General features: G+C 68.1%; 3 protein-coding genes across 9 annotated transcripts; 1 reads left to right on the top strand and 2 right to left on the bottom strand.

Moving 5' to 3' along the window:
• Nucleotides 1-461: 461 nt before the first annotated feature.
• Nucleotides 462-9,075, bottom strand: ADAM15 (ADAM metallopeptidase domain 15). Of its 7 annotated transcripts, XM_040618503.1 has the most exons (25): nucleotides 8,961-9,075; nucleotides 7,621-7,724; nucleotides 6,894-6,970; nucleotides 6,462-6,540; nucleotides 6,277-6,353; nucleotides 6,019-6,202; nucleotides 5,881-5,943; nucleotides 5,729-5,797; nucleotides 5,436-5,605; nucleotides 5,280-5,361; nucleotides 5,062-5,210; nucleotides 4,804-4,981; nucleotides 4,560-4,652; nucleotides 4,266-4,461; nucleotides 4,085-4,193; nucleotides 3,862-4,012; nucleotides 3,714-3,791; nucleotides 3,516-3,627; nucleotides 3,278-3,416; nucleotides 2,867-2,920; nucleotides 2,505-2,610; nucleotides 1,970-2,038; nucleotides 1,676-1,747; nucleotides 1,394-1,515; nucleotides 462-622 (listed from the first exon to the last, which is right to left on the bottom strand). In XM_040618503.1, exons 1-25 carry the CDS (start codon nucleotides 9,058-9,060, stop codon nucleotides 580-582), a joined length of 2,676 nt encoding a protein of 891 aa, XP_040474437.1. In that variant the 5' UTR covers nucleotides 9,061-9,075; the 3' UTR covers nucleotides 462-579. The 7 variants fall into 7 exon arrangements, 5 of the variants coding, with proteins under 5 accessions (XP_040474437.1, XP_040474439.1, XP_040474438.1 ...); XM_040618505.1 differs by lacking the exon at nucleotides 1,970-2,038; XM_040618504.1 differs by lacking the exon at nucleotides 2,867-2,920.
• A 1,484-nt stretch (nucleotides 9,076-10,559) lies between these two features.
• On the bottom strand, nucleotides 10,560-14,227 carry DCST1 (DC-STAMP domain containing 1). The gene is made up of 15 exons (XM_040577991.1): nucleotides 14,116-14,227; nucleotides 13,730-13,858; nucleotides 13,510-13,649; nucleotides 13,326-13,434; nucleotides 13,149-13,244; nucleotides 12,844-12,987; nucleotides 12,594-12,715; nucleotides 12,360-12,517; nucleotides 12,080-12,179; nucleotides 11,893-11,988; nucleotides 11,680-11,806; nucleotides 11,429-11,545; nucleotides 11,167-11,309; nucleotides 10,946-11,059; nucleotides 10,560-10,832 (listed from the first exon to the last, which is right to left on the bottom strand). Exons 1-15 carry the CDS (start codon nucleotides 14,225-14,227, stop codon nucleotides 10,560-10,562), a joined length of 1,980 nt encoding a protein of 659 aa, XP_040433925.1.
• Nucleotides 14,228-15,018: 791 nt separating this feature from the next.
• On the top strand, nucleotides 15,019-18,791 carry DCST2 (DC-STAMP domain containing 2). The gene is made up of 15 exons (XM_040577990.1): nucleotides 15,019-15,349; nucleotides 15,447-15,617; nucleotides 15,745-15,846; nucleotides 15,948-16,142; nucleotides 16,246-16,311; nucleotides 16,415-16,628; nucleotides 16,715-16,872; nucleotides 16,955-17,119; nucleotides 17,233-17,400; nucleotides 17,492-17,592; nucleotides 17,673-17,803; nucleotides 17,962-18,077; nucleotides 18,157-18,250; nucleotides 18,343-18,582; nucleotides 18,671-18,791. The coding sequence occupies exons 1-15, from the start codon at nucleotides 15,019-15,021 to the stop codon at nucleotides 18,768-18,770; spliced, it is 2,352 nt and encodes a 783-aa protein (XP_040433924.1). The 3' UTR covers nucleotides 18,771-18,791.
• The last annotated feature ends 108 nt before the right edge of the window (nucleotides 18,792-18,899 follow it).

The following is an 18,899-nucleotide window of genomic DNA, read 5'->3' as shown; positions in this document are numbered from 1 at the left end:
CCCCTGCACACGCATGTCCCCACACCCCAGGTGGCCCTTGCACAGGCATGTGTCCATGTGCGTGGCAGCCCTGGCACATGTGTGTCCCCACACCCCAGGTGGCCCCTGCACACGCATGTGTCCATGTGCATGGCAACCCCTGCACACGCATGCGTTCATGTGCGTGTCAGTCCCTGCACACGCGTGTCCCCGCACCTCGGGTGGCCCTTGCACACGCGTGTGTCCATGTGCGTGGCAGCCCCCGCAGACGCGCGCGCCCGCGCCCACGTGGCCCCACGGCGGCTGCCCCCCCATCCCCGCCAGGGGGCGGTCGCGGCCCAGAGCCCCTTCCTGCGCGGGGGCGGAACTTCCGGCGGGCGGCGCAGGGACTGCTGGGAGCTGTAGTTCCACCCGGGCGACCAAGACACTGCCCCCGCGCCGGCTCCCGGTTCCCGGCCCCGGTCCGGAGGAGGCAGCGCGGCGGCAGCTCACAGCCCCTTTATTGGCGTTGACAGGGGACAAGCGGGCGGCGAGGCCCGGCGGGGCCCGGGGTGAGGCCTGTCCCGCGGCTCCAGCGCTGCGGCCGGCTCGGCCCACGGCTCAGGCCTCCCGGGGGGCACCGGCGGGCGGCGGGGGGGCCGGCCTGCGGGAGAAAGGCGGGTGGTGGGGGGGCTGGGGTCACGGCCCTGTGCCCCCCCGCACCCTGCTCTTGGTCCCCATAGCCCCTCCTGGCTCCCTGCTCTGGTCCCCTGCAGCCGCCCATCCCCGCCCCCCCCCCCGCCCTTCTAGCCCCTGCTCTGGTCCCTACAGCCCCCACTAGCCCCGCCCCCAGCCCCTGATTTGGCACCCCATTCCTCCTGGCTCCACCCTCTGCCCCCTCCAGCCCCCGCCCCCCTATAGTCCCCCATCCTGGTCCCCGGCTCTTGTCAGCCCTATCTCTCTCCTCTGGTGCCATGTAGCCCCCCCACAGCCCCTCCATGCCAGCACTCTGCAGTCCCCCAGCCTGCACACACACACCCCCCATGCACCCCCACAGCCCCCCACCCACCCACACTTTCACTCCCTGCTCTGGCCTCTACAGCCCCCACTCACCCCCTATAGTCCCCTGTCCTGGCCCCTACTCTGGCCCCCCCACCCCCCTCCCCAGCACCCCACTCTGGTGCTACGTAGCCCCCCATGCTGGCATCCTGTAGCATCCCAGCCTGCCCCTTCCCCCTCCCCCATGCACCCCACAGCCTCCCCGCCCCCCTTTACCCCCTGCTCTGGCCCTTGCAGCCCCCCACTATGCCCCCCAATCTTGGCCCCCTGCTCTGCCCCCCCCAGCACCCCACTCCAGTGCTGTGTAGCCCCACCCAGAGCCCCCCATGCTGGCACCCTGCAGCCCTCCAGCCTGCCCCCTCCCCCGCCCCCTCACCTGGAGGGAATCACGGTGACGTAGGGGTGACCGGGGTGTGTCTCGCTATGGGGAAGCGAAGGCCCCGGGGGGTTCAAAGGCAGCGGCCGCTGAGGTGGGGGGGGCTTGGCTGGACCTGGGGGCTGCAGGGGAATGGGGGTGTCAAAGCTCCAGCATGGGCTGACCCCCCCGATGGGCTTGGGGAGGGGGGGAAAACCACCTCCTGGCCCCACGGGGGGCAGGGGCTGCCTGGCCCAGGCGCACGCTGTCCTGCCCCACACGCTGCCACTGCGCTGCTGTTACCTGAGTGCCTGCCACCACGGGGTCCGCGGGCAGCGGGCGCGTGGGGGGGGGCGGCCTGTCCGAGGGGGGGGCCTGGGCAGAGAAAGCAGGGACAGTGAGACAGCCAGGGGACAGCGAGACAGCGCGGGGACTGGCGGCCGTGGGGATGAGCCCCCCGCTGAGTAGGAGGGTTGTGGGGGGCTGTGCCACAGAGGGGCACAGCCCGCAGGTCCCCAAGAGCTGGTGCGCAGCCAGGCATGCAGTGGTGGCCGGCGGCCAGGGCGGTGCCACCCGGGACCCCCACCCCGGCGTTACCTTGGGAAGAGGGTCCGGCGGGAGAGGCCGGGAGGGCGGATCGGGCCGGGCCAAGCCGAGGGCAGCCGGCTGCAGAGAGAGGGAGAGGGGGCAGGCGCGCCATGCAGCCCTGCAGTGGGGCAAGCCGTGCAGCATGCGGAGACCCCCCTCCCACCGCAAAGCAGAGAAACCCCCCCACCCCACAGTGGGCGGCGCAGGGGCTCAGTCCTGCGCCAGCAGCCCCGCTTTTTGGATGGCTGCGGCATCCAGCCAGGGCACTGATCCTGGAGAAGTGCAGCCAGTGCCACGTGCGGCACAGGACATCACAGCGGCGTGGTCCAGGGCCGTGCCAGGCTGCTCCTGTCCCAGGGTGCCACAGAGTCACCACACAGCTCCGGCATGGAGGGATGCTCAGAGCTGGTACCAGGGATGCCTCCTTGGCAACAACCAGACCAAATCCCAGTACCCACGGCAACCAGCCTGTTACCACAGCGACAGCATCACCCTCACCAGCAGGTCCCTCCATCACCAGCCCCCCCCCCCCGCAGGCTCTCACCTTGCTTCTGTGCATGACCTGCAGCTCCGTGGCCTGACGCCACTGTGGGGGCCGGGGGCGCTCTGGGGGGCCCTGGCTGCCCAACTGGGGCTCCGGCTGCGAGATCCTGCAGGGGAGAGGCAGGATCAGGCCCCGCTCGCTCCGGGCAGTTGGGGGACCCCACACGATGACCGAGCAACACCAACACCAGCAGAAGCCCAAGAGAAACAAACCCCTCGGCGCCGGAAGATGCAACACCCTGCACCCCGGGGGCTGCCCCACACCCCACGGGCACTGCCAGGGGAAGATCGCAGCACCGGAGGCCTTGCGAAGCAGGACAGCTCAGGGACAGCCCCACGCCCAGGCTCCGGCAGTGACGTTACCCGCTCCAGCCGTCTGGGGCTTCTGGACCCAGGAATCGCACCCGGGTCTCAGCACTGTGGGGAGAAGAGTGGGGGGCTCAGCCTGCAGGTGGGGGCCAGTGGGAGGGGGGAGGAACCGCGGTGACATGGGGCGACGACACACGACAGGGTCTGCTACCTGTGCCGGAGGGGATGCATGCAGGCACACACGGACTGTCACCCGCTTGGGGACACACGCATGCAGACCGCTCGGTCAGCCGCTACGGGACGCACACACGCGTGTGAATGCACATGCACGCGCCCCGCTTACCCACCGCGCACGTGTGCGTGCCCACATGCAGGCAGGCAGCGCCGGTACCTGTCACGGCACACGCATGCACACAGAGGCGTGCGTGCCACCCACGTGCCACCCATCCCCGCCAGCGCGGTTACCTGTACTGGCAGGAGGTCCCCTTGCCCAGCTGGCAGAGGTGCTTGTGCAGCCCGGCACGGCGGGCGCAGCAGAAGCCCAGCGCCAGGGCCAGCCCCAGCAGCGCGCTCAGCAGCAGGGCGGTGGGCAGGGCGCTCCCCCCTGTGGAAAGCGGCACGTCAGCCCCCCCGGCACCCCACGCGGGCTCCGGCCGCACAAAGCCCCATTCTCCGCGCGGCGGCCGCCTGCCTCTGCCCTCACCTCGCTCCAGGGCGGCGGGGCCGCTGTCCTGGCTGCCCCCTGCGCCGGGGCTCTCACAGGTCGGGGGGGCCCAGCCCCGCTCGCAGTGGCAGTGCCCGTGGTTGTTGCACACCTGAGCGGGTGACACCGAGCTTCAGCCCCCAGCAGGTCCCCACCGCTAGCACCACCACCGCCCCCCCCCACGAGCCCTGCACTCACCCCGTGCCCGTGGCACCTGCTGTGGCACTGCTGGTCACCCAGCGCAGAGACATCCTGGCACCGGTGCTGGAGGCACACCTACCGGGGGACGGGGTGTCAGCACCAGGTGAGACCCCCCCAGCCCCCTTCCTGCCACGCTGGTACACACCTTCCCGGAGCCGCAGGCAGTGCCAGGCAGCACCATAGCCGCATCGCTCACGTCCTCGTCCCTGGGCAGGAGTGTCCCCTGGCAGGACCCTTCTGCTCGGTCTCCATGGGTGCCACCACGCTGGCACTGCAGCATCCCGCAGCCAGCGTCCCTGCAGGGATGGAGAGGGGTCAGGGGCAGGGGGGATAGCAAGGGGGGGACACAAGGTGGGGACGGCACTCACTGCTGGGCACAGGCGACGTAGGAGCCATTGGGGAGCTGCCCGCAGTGCCCACGTTCATCCCCTTTTGCATTCAGAAAGGTCATGCAGGAGCTGGAGACGGGGCCGGCACCTGCAGCAGGGGGGGGCAGCAAGCCTCAGCACCCCCACCAGGCCCCTGGCCCCCATCCTGGCCCCGCCATACCTGGCCCCAGCAGCTGCTGGCACTGCCCCTCATAGGTGGCACAGGCGCCACCGTAGCAGACCGCCCGCCTGCCGGCGCAGGGCTGCCCGTCCTGCAGGAAGGTGTCGGGGGGACAGTGCGGTGAGACCCCGTCACAGAACTCGGGCAGGTCACATTCACCCAGCGGCTCCCGGCATATGTCCCCGGCACGGCGCAGCTGGGGGGAGGCACAGTCAGATGAGTGGGGTCCCCCAAGGAACCCACCCTGGGGAGTGGCTGGAGCGCCGGTGCTGTCACCTGCCTGTCCCCACATACCTGGCAGTCCTGGCAGCAGGCATCCCCCGTGGCACACTCGGCCCCGGGCACCAGCTGGCAGGTGCTGCTGTTGCAGCAGGGATCAGTGCACTCCTGCGGGCAGAGGGGCTGCAGTGAGCGAGGGGCACTGGCATCCCCCCCGCCAGCCCTGCAGCAGGGCTGGAGCATGGCATGGGCAGCCCCAGGCTTAAAAGAAAGGGGGTGGCTGCAGGGGAGACCCCAGCCCGCCCAGAGCCCCCCGTACCACGCTGAGGCCACAGTCGCAGCCCTCGCCCAGCTCCAGAAAGTGGTTGCCGCAGCGGGGGCTCCCGGCCAAGCGCCGGGGCTCGGGGACATTGGACAGGCACCAGCCCTGTCCCTGCCGCAGGCTGCGCTCCAGGTCCTGCCGGCTGCAGTTGCTGAAGCTCAAGCCGGGTGTCAGCCTGTGGAGCCAGAGAAAGGGGCCATGAGGCTGGGAGGGGGCTCAGCCCTGGCCCCCCGCCACCCTGCCTGCTGCTCTCACCCTGTGGGCGATGCCATGATGCAGCCGCGGTCCTGCTGGAGGTCACTGCAGTCACAGAAGCGCCCGGCACTGTCGTGGCGCATGCCCAGGTTGTGCCCCAGCTGATGGGCCACGGTGGAGGCGACGACAAGGACACTGATCGAGTGGTCCTACGGGACAGGGGGGGTCAGGGTGGGCAGGTGGCAGCAGGATGGGGAAGGGGGGCAAGTGGCACTGACCATGCTGACCCCCCCAGAGCGTGCAGAACACATGGAGGCTTGAGCCGACATCCCCACTGAGACGTCCTCAAAGCGTGCGCCCCTGGGGAAAGAGCGCAGGGGTTGGGGGGCTGCCTGCACGCCTTGTCCCCCACTCCCGTTTTGACCCCCACTCACGTGAGGAGCTGGGCATTGTCATGGGGCAGCCGGGGCAGCAGCTCCTCCCGGCGCCAGCGCAGGAACCGCTCCAGCGCAGCCCTGGCACTGCCGCCCACCGCGAACCTGTCGCCCTCGCTCCAGACCTCCACCGCCAGCAAGGCCACCCGCACTCCCAGCGGCTGGAAGAACTGGCGGGGGGGGGGGGGGCACGGGGGAGGTGGGTCAGAGACCTCCGGTACCACAGCAGCGAGGGCACAGCCGAGCACCGGGCTGGCATGGACAGCACCCGGTGCATCAGAGCAGCAACTTACCGCGTCCACCTGGTTGGCAATTTCAAGGGTCCGGGTGCGAACACGTTGTAGGTCACGGTAATTCTGGAACTGGGGGTGGAGGTGGGGGGTGTCAGGGGGGCTGAGGGGGAGCAGGGCAGCCCCCACGCCAGGGATGCCTGCCCAGCACTCACCGCAGCATAGTCCACCACCATCACCAGCTCCACAAACCGCTGCTCCGCAACCGCCCGCTTGCCCTGGGGAGGTAGAGGGAGTCAGGGCACGGGCGAGGGGACCCCTCTCCAGTGGGGTGAGACCCACGGGTGACCTACCCTCTGTGACCAGGGGGGCTCAGTCTCTGTTGCCTCTGCCCAGGGGGGGTCCAGGAATCCCTGCTCGCAAGCCCGTGGTGCCAGCCGGACCTCACGCGGCCGGTACACGATGTGCCGCCCCGGTGGGCTGCCGGTGTCCGGCTCCAGCCCGTAGCTCCTGGTCTCTGACAGCCAGAGGTGGCCGCTGGGGAAGGGGAGAGGAGGGGTCAGCGGCACGGTGGGAGCCGGGCTCGGGGATCGCTGGGGCCAGGGGCTCACCTGAGTCCGGCGCAGGCGCAGAGGCTGGCCCAGGAGCCAGGGAAGCCCCGCACCGTGCCTCGGTAGCAGCAGTGCTCCTGCAGCAGAGAGGGGGGACTTCAGGAGCTAGCCCCTTACCAGGGTCCCCCCAGAGCACGGGGACAGCTCAGGGACACTGCTGGGGATATGATGTGCCTGGGCCCTACCTGCTTGCTGGCCTCCTGTGTCACCTGCGTGCCGTTGGGCAGGTAGTAGAGCAGCGCCCCAGTGCCCAGCACCAGCTCCCTGCCAGAGACATGCGTCACCCCGCAGCAGGGACCCCCAGCTCCCCCCATCCTGAGCACACCACTGATGAAAACAGGGACCCCGGTACCTCCCACCCTGCTGTGGGTGCACCTCGGATGGAGACAGGGTCCCTGGGACCCCCCATCCCACATGATGGAGAAGGGGAACAAGGGACCCCCATTCCACATGCACCACGGATGGAGAGAGGGTCCCCCAGACCCTCTTTGTGCACCATGGATGGAGATGGACCCCATGGAAGCCCCACCCTGCACATATCATTCCACAGATACGGGACCCCCAGGACCCCCATCCCACTCACGCCCCTGCTCTGCCCCAGCCAGCCACCGACTCACCAGTTCTGCTCCAGCTCCAGCACCAGCCGCGTCCCCTCCAGCTCCAGCAGGACCCGCAGCCGGGCAGGGAAGCCCCCCTGCCACAGGCAGCGGTTACAGGAGAACCTCCTGCCCCAGGGGGACCTGACCCTGCGCCAAGCCGTGGGGTCCCCTCCCATCCCCACACCCCCCCTGAAATGCCATGACCCCCAGGGTGGGGCATCGAAGGGGGGCCGGGGACCCACCTGGCGCGTGCCTGGAGGGAGGGGGCGGAAGGGATCCTCTGTTGGCCCCCGCCCTCGCACCCTGCAGGAAGCGTCCCTCCCTCCCGGGCTCATTGTGCGGGGAAGGGGGTGTCAGACGGAGCGGCCCCCCCCCACCGCCCCTCGCGCTTCCTGCCCGGTGCAGCGCGGCGGAAACGCCAGAGAGACTCCCAACGGCCATGGGGCGGGCTGGGCCCTTCCGCCACAGCCGGGAGGAGCGCCGGGAGGGTGGGTGCCCCGACCCACCGAGGTCCCGCCTGGCACCGGCAGAGGACAGGAATTTGCTGGACGCCCCCTCCCCACTGCCCCTGGGGTGCCCGGACCCTCTGCGTGTTTGGACCCTCAAGGACACGGGGCCTGAATGGTGGGTCTCCTGCAGTGGGAAGGGGGCAGGGGGAGGTGGCGGGGTGCAGGCAGCCCCCCCTCCCAGCTGTGACAAGCCCCTTAGTGGCACAAGCGCCCCAGGAATGCGGGCGAGGGCTCACCTGGGTTGCCTCTGCCAGGCTGAGAGTCTGGTTGTCCCGCAGGACCCACGGGGTCATGTGCCAGGAGCGTCCCAGTTCTGCGTGGCGCTGCCGTGAGCTGTCACCTGCATGGGGACAGAGCTGCTCCAGCACCCATCGCAGCCCCTCCGCCCCCCATCACCTGTCCCAGCCCTGTCACCCACTGCAGCCCACCCTCCCCCAGTCACCCATCCCAGCCCTGTCACCCACCACAGCCCAACCCGCCCAGTCACCCATCACCCATCACAGCCTGGTCACCTGTCTGCAGCCCACCCCCCCAGTCACCCACCCCACCCCAGTTACCCATTCCAGCCCAGTCACCTGTCCCAGCCTGGTCACCCATCACAGCACCCCCCATCACAGCACCCCCCACCCCCGGGCACCCATTCCAGCCCCGTCACCCATCACAGCCCCGCGCCCCCCCTCCAGACACCTGTCCCAGCCCCATCACCTATTGCAGCCCCCCACCCCTTGGTCAGCCGTCCCAGCCCTGTCACCCATTGCAGCCCCCCACCCCCCGGCACCCATTCCAGCCCCGTCGCCCATTGCAGCTCAGCCCCACACAGTCACCCATCACCACGCGGTCACCCCCTGTCCCCCATCCCAGCCAGCACCCCCTGTGCTGCCCCCATCCCAACCAGCCCCCCCAGGGCCCAGGCTGGAGTCCGGGGTGGGAAGCAGGAACTGGGACCCCCGTGGGCTCACCCCAGCAGCGCCCATGGTCCCCCCAGTCCCCGCCCCGGGCACCCCCTGCCCACAGCGCCCGGGGCATGGCTCCAAGGGGGCTGGAGGTGACCCCCGCGGGGGACTGCGGCAGGGCGACGGGGGCGCATCTCCCCCCTGCTCGGGACGGGGTCCCCTGCCAGGCCTTGCGTCAGCCCCGGCCCAGCCGCCCAGTACAACCAGCTCGGGGACTGGGGCAGGGCTGGGAGGCCCGGCCCGGCTGACTCATTAGTCCCCCCCGCCCCGCAGCGCCCCCCCCCCGGTCTCCGTGGACCCCCACCCTCCGGGGGCCCGGCAGTTGCTGGAGCGGCGGGGGTCCCCCGCAGACCCCGCTCCCCACCAGCCCAGGGAACGCGGGTTCCCAGGGCTACGCGCTCCCACGGGGGGGCGGAGCACCGAGCATCCCGCGGGGCTGCGGCCCCCGGTCCCGGCTGCCCGCCCGCTCCCCCCCCGCCTGGCTGCTGCCGGTCCCTGAGGGTGCCCGCGCGATGGCCGGGGGGGAGGCGAGGAGCTAACCCCCGCGGGCTGGGAGGGGAGGGGGGGGCGCACGACACACACAGACCGGGGACCCCCCCCGCGGACCTCAGGTCCCCACTCACCTGCGCCGCTCCCGCTGGTCCCGGTGCCGGCGGCGATGAGCTGCCCCGCGGCGAGAAGAGGCCAGAGCAGCCGCAGCGCCCGCGCCCCCCCTCCCCCCATGGTCCCCCCGCAGCCCCAGCGGGGCCCGGTGGTCCCCGGCCGGCGGCTCCCCAGCTGCCCCGCCACGGCCGCTCCCGCCGCGCATGGCACCACCGCCGCCGCCGCCGCCCGGCCCGGCCCGCTCCGGGGGGCGGAACTTCCTGCCCAGCCACGGCCCGGGCCCGCCCACGGCCCGCCCCCAGGCCCGCCCCCGGCCCCTGCCGCCCGCCCCCTCGGGCCCGCCCCCCCGGCAGCGCTCCGGGGCTCCGCCTGTGCCTGCGGCTGTGGGCCGCTGCCCGGGCCCCGCCCTCGAGCCCCGCCCCCTGTGGTGGGCCGGGACCCCCGCCCACCCCCCGCTCCAGGGACCCCCGCCTCCGCCACCCCACACTCCAGAGACCCCCACCTCTGCCGCCACACACTCTGGAGAGCCCAGCCTCTGCCACCCCACATTCCAGAGACCCTCACCTTTTTCACGCCACACTCTGGAGACCCCCACCTTTGCCACCCCACGCTCCGGAGACCCCCACCAACTCCACCCCTCACTCCAGAGACCCCCTGCCTCCAGCACCCCACGCTCCAGAGACACCCACCTCTGGCACCCTGTGCTCTGGAGACCCTTGCAAACTCCACCCTGCGCACCAGAGACCCCCGCTATCTCCATCCCATGCTCTGGAGACCCCACCTTCTTCATTCCATGCAGCAGAGACCCCTGCCAACTCCATCCCATGCTCTGGACACACCCGTCTTCTCCACCCCATGCTCTGGAGACCCTCACCTTCTTCACCCCATGCAGCAGAGACCCCCACCTTCATACCCCAGTACAGTGGAGGCCCCCACCTTCACCATCCCATGCTCCAAAGCCCCCTGCCTTCACCACCACATACAGTGGAGACCCCCACCTCATTACCCCATACACCAGCTACCCCTGCTTTCCCCAACCCATACACCAGAGCCCCCTGCCTTAATCGCCGCATACAGCAGAGACCCCCAACTGCACTATCCCATACACCAGAGCCCCCCACCTTCACCATTCCATAGAGCAGAGACCCCCACCTGCACTGTCTGTACACCTGAGACCCCTGCCTTAATCGCCGCATACAGCAGAGACCCCCAACTGCACTATCCCATACACCAGAGCCCCCCACCTTCACCATTCTGTAGAGCAGAGACCCCCACCTGCACTATCCCATGCACCAGAGCCCCCCACCTTCACCATTCTGTAGAGCAGAGACCCCCACCTGCACTATCCCATACACCAGAGCCCCCCACCTTCACCATTCCATAGAGCAGAGACCCCCACCTGCACTGTCCGTACACCTGAGACCCCTGCCTTCCCCCCCATCCATCAGAACCCCCTACCTTCACCACCCCACACCCAGAAGACCCTCCACCCCCATGGCCCTCACAGCCCCTTTCACCACTCCGTACACCAGAGACCTGCACCCCACAGACCCCACTCCGCACCCTGCAGGGGGGTCTGCGGGGGGGGGGCGGGGCACAGCCTTTATTGCCGGCCACCCTCAGGCCGCGTACTGCATGTCCTCCTCGCTGCTGTCCTGGGAGATGCTGCCGTCCCCAGGGGTGCAGGCGAGGCACGTGCCACCCGCCTCCTTCCAGCACTGGTCACAGTACCAAGCACCGCAGGTGGGCACCGGGCAGACCTGGTCCTGGGGGGTCTTGGGCATCTCGCACACCGTGCAGTTCTGGCGCACCCAGCGGCGCAGCCACGGCCAGCGCCGGCAGCACCACTCCACCAGTGGTATCCCCTGCAGCGAGGCCAGCGCCGTGTGGGGCTTGGGTTGAGCAGCCCAAACACGGTGAAACCAACCTGGGGTTGGGGGATGGTGGCACCCACCGCCCCGGCACCCTGGTGTGGTCCCAGCTCTGTGTCCCCATCCCCACTCACCAGTCCCAGGTGCCGCTGTGCCCGCTGTCTGATGCGCTTCCGCTGCCAGTGGATGAAGCTCTGCCGCTGCTGCAGCATCTTGTTGTACAGGTACAGCACGCGGCTCTTCTCCCGCTGCGCCAGCAAAAACCATGAAGGGTGCCCGGGGACCCCCAACAATGCCCCCCTGGGCCAGCCCAAGCTGTGCCAGGCCCTCAGTTGGTGCTGGCACTGCCGCTCACCTTGGGGAAGTAGAAGGCTGCGATGACGCGGCGCAGGCGGTACATGTAGACCTGGACCAGGCAGAGCAGTGCCAGCAAGGCCAGGGGCAGGCAGCTGCTCAGGTACTCCTGCCTCTTCATGCTCTGGGGCTGCGGCAGGCAGGCTGGGGACATGGTGGCATCGCTGAGCCCCTGGGCAAAACCCCCCCAGCCCCTCTGCGAGGCAGCAGTGGCCAGGCCATGGAGCTGGGGCAGAGGGTGTCCCATCCCTGAGGTGTCTCACCTATGTTGGACGTCTCCAGACTGGTGTCAGAGGAGGAGTTGAGGACACCGATGGTGGTCCGCAGGAGCCGAGCCATCAGGGATGTGCCCATCACATGGACGACCAAGTGGTGGCTGCCTGTGGGATGAGAGCATGGAGGGGGGGAAGCTGTGGGGCTGGGGAGGTGGGGGATGACCCTTGCATTGCTGCGGGGCATGCTGCGGCCATGGGGCTGGGGACTGCCCCCTGGCACTGTGGGGCTGGGGGCTCACTCTGGAAGGAGTACTGCACAAAGGAGTGCTGCTGGATGACGCTGAGCGTGGTGAAGAGCACGTGGTCCAGGATGCAGGCAAGGATGAGGAGGATCAGGGGTGCAACGCACTCCAGCAGCTGCAGCACCTGTAGGGAGTGAGGTCTGACGCAGCCTGCCCCCCAGCCCCAGCCCCCCAGCCCCCCAGCCCCCCAGCCCCCTGCCAGCCCCTCACCATGCTCTGCACCTCAGGCGTCTGCATGGTCAGGCGGCACGGGAAGATGATGGTGGAGACCTCTGCCCGGCGCAGGGGTAGCAGCGTCCGCTTGTGCTGGGAGAGGGGGAGCAAGGTGGCTCAGCACAGTCCCCCGGGACCCCCTGCCATGGGGGGGAGCCACCTTTCGCCCCTTCTTCCCCCTCACCTGCTTTTTGCGGCGGGCATCAATTTGGCGGAAGTAGGTGCTGATGTAGATGTTGTCGAAGGAGATGTCCTTGCAGTACTTCCTGGTGTAGGAGAACGCCCTGGCAAGAGGTGGGGGTCCAGAGGGGGACAAAGGACTGGCTGCAGTCCCCCAGGACACCCCCACCCCCTTGTCTTTGTGCCCCCCCCAGACTTGCTACCAAAGGAAGCCCCCACCCCTCCATTCCCTGTGGCTGGCACAGGAGTGCCTCCCCCCTGCCCTCCCCCATCCTGGAGCTCACGAGATGAAGACGAGGAGGAAGGTGAAGGAGAGCAGCAGGCGGAAGAAGGTGACGGCCTGGCCCACGTAGGCACCATGCTGCTGCAACTGCTTTTTCACCTCCTCCAGCAGCTGCTCCGATGTTATGTTGGCACCCATCAGCATCTCGCGGTGCTCCTCCTGTGGCAGAGGGACTGTGGGGCTGGGCAGCATCCAGCACCCACCCTGGCCCTGGGCTGGGGGGACAGGCACCCACCTGGACGACAATGTTGGCAGTGAATTCCTGGCTGAGGCTGTCAACGGAGTTGTTCACCATGTCATACATCTGCCCGAAGTTGCCCTCCACAGGGATCCTGTCCTGGCACCAGGTCTGCATGACTGTGGGCACAGAGTGGGGAGGGTGCCAGCCCAGCTGCGACCCCTGGGCATCACCCTGGGGCTGCAGGGGCAGAGCTGGAGCTGCCCCACTGAGGGAGGACAGGGTGAGGGTCCCACACGTCACCCACGCCTGGCAATGTGGCAGAGGAACTTGAACTTCATGGGCAGGCAGAGGAGGTGGCTGATGATGGGCACGGCCACTTGTGCCAAGCAAGCCTGGTATAATTCGTCGAACCAGTCCCAGCAGCGCTGCATGCCCAGTTGGATCATGTCTGGAGGACAGGCACCCTCAGCATCCATGCACGCCCAGCCCCACTGGCCCCAGTAACCCAGGGTGCCCAGTGAGGCCAGTACAGGGGGGCTGCATCCCCCTCATCACCTGGCCGGCAGCTGCCCACCCCACCTGCTGCCAGCCTCCTGCCCCCCCACTCACAAACGCAGCGCATTTTGGTCTTCATTTCATACAGCTGCTGGGTGCTCTGGGTTGCCTGGGGCTTCGGGTGCTGCTCGGGCTTCGGCTGCTGCTTGGGCTTCGGGTGCTGCTCGGGCTTCGGCTGCTGCTCCGGCTTCGGCTGCTGCTCGGGCTTCGGCTGCTGCTCCGGCTTCAGGTACTGCTGCTGCTTCAGGTCATACCCTGCCTCGCTGGCCACCTCCTCATTCAGTGCCATGAAGGCATGCGAGATGTTCTGCATCTCGGTGCTCAGCGTCTCCCCGCTCCACTGCCAGGGGGACACACACAGGCTCATCTCCAATCCCCTGGGCCCCCCACCACCCACTCCAGCCCCCTGCCTCACCATCAAGTCCTCCATCACTTTGCGCATGGGGTCCATCATCAATTGCCAGAGCCGGCGAGTGTGGTTGATCTGCATCTCCGTTACACAGCCCAGCATGCGCGTCACCTCCTCCAGGTTGTGCCAGGTATTGGTCACAGGCCCTGGCACCAGCAGGGGTGTTTCAGACCTCACCAGCACTCAGGACCCCACTGGAGGGGACAGGGATGTGGGGGGACCCTACCATTGTAGATGGCGGCGAGGACAATGGAGAGGACGTAGACCCGGCCCTCCTTGCCCAGGAATTTGGGGACCATGAGCAGGGTGGCACAGCGAAAGTGGGGGGACGTGGCCCAGCCCAAGGCAGTCACCCCTGCAGAAAGCGGAGAGCTGTCCCCACGGTCCCATGGAGAACCCCCCAGGTCAGTCTCCCGATGGCCCCCTCTCCCCCCCCAGTCCCCTCCCAGCCCCATCCTCACCTGTAAGCCCCCAGGAAATCCACATCTTGCTCGTGTCCGTGAGGTTCATGGGGATGATGAGGAGCCAGCAGAGCCCTGAAACACCCACAAACGTGCCCTGAGCCCTGGTGCCACTGGCCCCCCACTGTACCTGGCACCGGGGCACACTCACCAAGGCCAAAGATGATCCCGACGCAGGCACCCAAGAAGAACTTGCTGGCACGATACTGGTCCGGCTGGCTCCAGAGGAACTGGCTGCACGGGGCAGGCAGCAGCGAGACCATCACTCGCTTCAGGGCTGAGGGAGAAGGGAGGCGTCAGCCCTGCCCCCCCACTGCCCACGGGCAGCCGGGCCAGGAGTGGGGTGGGGTGGGGGGGGAATCTCACTCATGTTGGGTGGTTTCTGCCTCCTGGGTGCTTCTGCCCCCACCAAGCAGCCCTGCTTGGGACCCATCACTGGCTTCATGGCTCCGTGCCTCGTCCTGGACACGGTGCGGTGCTCCCCAGATCCAGCAACGGTGCGGTGCTCCCCAACACTAACAACGTTGGGGTGCTCCCCAACACCGACAGTGCTGGGGTGCTCCCCAGATCTAACAACAGTGGGGTGCTCCCCAACACCGACAGCGGTGGGGTGCTCCCCAACACCGACAGTGCTGGGGTGCTCCCCAGATCTAACAACAGTGGGGTGCTCCCCAACACCGACAGCGGTGGGATGCTCCCCTAGATCTGACAGTGGTGGGATGCTCCCTCAGATCCGACAGCGGTGGGATGCTCCCCTAGATCTGACAGCGGTGGGATGCTCCCCTAGATCTGACAGCGGTGGGATGCTCCCCTAGATCTGACAGTGGTGGGATGCTCCCTCAGATCCGATAACAGCGCGATGCTCCCCCAGATCTGACAAGAGTGCTGCGCCCCCCCGAACTGCCGACACGGGCTGTTGCCAGGGAACGGGCGCGGCGGGCTGGGACGCTCCCGAGGAACCGGGGCATTGTGAGCCGCCGTTCCGCCCCCCGGAGCCCTGCGGCCGGAGCCAGAGCGACCGGCGGGAGCCTCGCAGAGCCCAAGCCAGGCCAGGATGTGGCTGGGCAGAGCCCTGAGAGCCCTGCAGGGGCGGCACAGCCGCGATAAGAGCCCGGCACGGCTTTCCAAGGGCAGGCAGCCCCAGAAGCCCCAGCCGCCGGAGGAGGAGAGTGAGGGGCGGCAGCTGGCCCGCAGCACCGGCGGCTTCTTGCTGGGCATGATCCTGGCCAGCCTCTACGGGGCTCTGGTGCTGCTGGCGCAGGGCCACAACGTCTGGTTCTGCCTGGTCAGCACCAGCGTCCTGGGTGCAGTGCTGGGGCTGGGCATGGCCTTCTCTGCCAAGATGCGGCTCACCGTGCTGCTGTCGCTGCCCCACATCTTCACCAGTAAGGAGCTGTGGGTCCTGCCACCAGAAGCTAGGGGGGTTGCTGGGGGCTGCTGGGTCCCATCTGAGCCCCAGGACTGACTGCCATGTCCCTGCAGGGGAGGGGAAGATGCTGATGCTGGTGCTGGCGCTGGGCATGGCCATGCAGGGCCCCTGCGCCAACATCCTGCAAAACTTCTCCCGGGCTGCCGAGTCGCTGTCATGCGGGGCCGAGCTCGCCCTCAACCAGACGGCCGAACGGCTGCAACGCGCCAAGGAGCCGCTGATGGGTGAGTGGGGGGCGAGGGGATGCAGGGGGATGGGAGGGTCCCTTCCTGGGGGAAGCCTGGGTAGCGCTGCCCAACCCTGAGCTGCCCTTGTCCCTCAGGGTATGGTCAGGGGTCCCTCTCTCCACAGACGTGCTGGCCAAAATCAAGGACATTGCCCAGAAAGCCAAGGTGGTGGGTGACCACGTCCGCAAATTCTTCCGTGCCATCATGGACTCTGTTAGCCACATCGGTGAGTGGGGGTGCCTGAGGGTCTCCCCAGCTCCAGCATCCCCCCTTCCTGCTTTCCCCCTGTCCCTGTCCCCATCACCCATCCCCACTCCTTGCCTGCAGCCCGAGCCCTGCGCAACGTCTGGCTGTGGCTGGCCAACATGAGCAGGGTGTGCAATCGGGAGCTGGGCACGCCGTACAACCGCTGCCTGCGCCTCTTCGACGATGCCAAGGACAACTGCGAGCGTACCATCCCCCTCCTCTTCTTCCTCTGCTACATCATCGTCACCTTCAGGACCCTCTGTAGTCTGGCCACCTGTGAGTGGGTCCCTACCCTTCTGCAGCAGGGCAAGGGGGTGAGGGGGTCAACCCGTGCCCACTGTGAGGACCCCACCCTGACAGAGATCCCCCCTCTCTGCAGTTGCCCTCATCTTCTGTGTCATCCCGGAGTACATCCAGACCTTCCTCCAGAGGCAAATTGCAGACCGTGAGTATCCTGGTGTCGCCAGGGGGGGCGGAGGTCCCTCTCTGCTCCTTCCCAGCTCTTGCCTCAGCTGCCAGCACCGCACAGCCCCTTATCACCCCTGCAGCCCTCAAGAATGCTCTGAACCGCGTCCGCCAGGAGTTTGAATTCAACATCTCGGCCGTGCACCACTTCAATGTCAGCCTCACTGCCAGCAAGAGCCTGGGGGAGGTGGCCTTGGACATCATGGAGGGCGTGCACACACAGCTGGAGCCCACCCGCAAGGTCCTGGGGATCTTCACGCACATCTCCATCTGTGCCATCATCTACATCTACATCAAGTGAGTGGGCTGGGGTCCTGCTCTACCCCTCCCTGGGGACAGGGACCCAGCATGCCGGTGCCCAGCATCCCCACTAATGTTCCCAGGGCGCTGAGGTACCGTCGCCGGTACCTGCAGGACGACACCTTCGACAACGTTTACATCACGCAGCGCTTTGTGGAGATGGACCTGCTGCGGGCGGAGCAGGGCAGACCCACCGTGCTGCCCCTGAGAGGCCGGGAGAGAAGACGCTACATCCCCCCAGGTCAGCCCCAGGGGACCCCTGCAGTGGGGAGCTGGAGGGTCCCGGCACGGCACAGCCTCACGGTGCTCCCTTGCCCGCCCAGCTGCGCCGTGGCTGTCATGGAAGGAGCAGCGCCAGTATGGGATGCAGCTGGCGGGGGTCCTGCGCCATATGCTGCTGGGGATCAGCATCATCCTGGCTGACTTCGGCCTCTTCTGGCTGCTCGACCTGATCCGGCACCAGCTGGAGGGGGAGATTGTCGCCAGGGGTGAGCAGAACTCACTGTGCTGGAGCAGCACCCTTGGGTGCTTTGCTGGCAGAGGCCCAGGCTTTGGGCAGGGGGTGCTCTGTTCCCCAGAACTGAGCCCTCTTGCCCCACAGCACCGGCGGTGATGGGTGTCAACGTCAACGGGACGGGCTACACCAGTGACATCTTCCGGGACTTGGTCTCTGCCTTCGGTGCACTGCAGCAGGGCAACGTCTCGGTGCTCTCCCAGCGCTGCCTCCTCCAGCCGGTGGAGCCCGACTACATCACCTACCTCAGCATGGGTGACTGGGGGTGCTGCACCTTCAGCGTGCTGGGGAGGAGGGGGGGTACAGAGGGGTGTCGCCCCTGTGTGACTCGTATTTTTCCCACCAGGACTCCTGTATGGTGCCTGCTTCTTCATTGCTGTCTTCGGCGGCCACGTGGCACGGCTGCGCCGGGTGGTGTGTGCCACCTACTACCCAAGCCGTGAGCAGGTGAGAAGATTGTGTCTCCCCCTCCTCCTCACACCCCCTTGGCAGCCACTGACCCTCACCCCTCATCCCCACCATGCCAGGAGCGCATAACCTTCCTCCATAGCACCATCCTGGCACGGCGGGCAGGGCTGGTACGCGCCCTGCGCCAAGCCATCACGCAGCGCACGGGTGATGCTGGGCAAGGCAACCTGCTCCTCTTCCTCATCTCCAGGTAAGCTCTGTGAGGCTGGAGCCATCCTGACCCCCGTAAGCACCTTGTGGGACATTGCAAAAGGGTGATGCCAGCCCTGGGGGGGTCTGTGGCGAGGGCTTGCCGTGCACCCCCGAGGGGTGGCATGGCCCCGTGGAGCATCAGCGCTCTGCCTGCAGGATGCCTATCCTCGCCCGGCTGGCACGGTTCCTGGGCATCCAGCAGAAATGCTGCCTGGCCTGCGGCATGGCGGAGCAGCCAGACTTCATCGCCTGCATCACGATGGGCTGCAAAGGTAGGAACCCCCTAGACCGGGGACACCCCCTCCCCCCCCCCCAAATCTCCCCCCACTCTCATGTTCCCGCTCTCCCCAGGGCTGTACTGCCGCGAGTGCTACCAAACCCTGCGCAACATCTGCACCCTCTGCATGGGTCCCCTGACCTACCGGGACACAGGGGACGAGGAAAGGTGAGCAGGGGGTGCAGGGAGCCCACCAGAGCCCAGGGGGGGCCTGCGGGGTGGGGGGGGCTGCAGCCCACCCCGGTGCCCTATCCCTGCAGGGACTCCAGCGATGAGGAGACGGTGGGGCTGTGGCTGGGTGCCGTGCAGGCGCTGCGGGGACAGGAGCAAGGACAGCTGCTGAAGCAGAGCATCCGTGAGGTGGCAGAGGGCCAGGGTGGTGGCCGGCGGCTGCCCTCCAAGCTGGTGGCCCGGCTGCGAGCCCAGCTGAAGAAGGAGGAAAGTGAGAAGAGCGATGGGGACAGCAGCGGGCCGGACAGTGAGGACAGCTCATTCTCCAGGTGAGGGCCGGTGGTGGCGGTGGCGGTGTCCCCAGATACCCCCAGCACTGGGGGTGCTGGTCCCTGACGCTGCTGTCCCCTGTCCCAGCCTGGACTTCAGCTACCAGGACCAGTCTGAGAGCAGTGAGAATGAGCTGGAGGAGGTGATGACCGAGCAGCCACCCAGCAGGGAGGGCAGGGCCCAGTGACAGCAGGATGGTGCCATGCGGCAGCGAGGACACCGGGCCAGGCTCCGGGGGCATGGCTGGAGCCCAAGCAGTGCAGTGGGAGCTGGGGGTGGGTGGGTGGAGGGGCTGGGGACTAAAGCAACTAGGTCC

The sequence above is a fragment of the Falco naumanni genome, chromosome 20, assembly GCF_017639655.2.
Source record: "Falco naumanni isolate bFalNau1 chromosome 20, bFalNau1.pat, whole genome shotgun sequence".
NCBI classification, from domain to species: Eukaryota; Metazoa; Chordata; class Aves; order Falconiformes; family Falconidae; genus Falco; species Falco naumanni.
The sequence above is the reverse complement of the archived record's forward strand: the minus strand, read 5'-3'. Positions and strand labels throughout refer to the sequence as shown.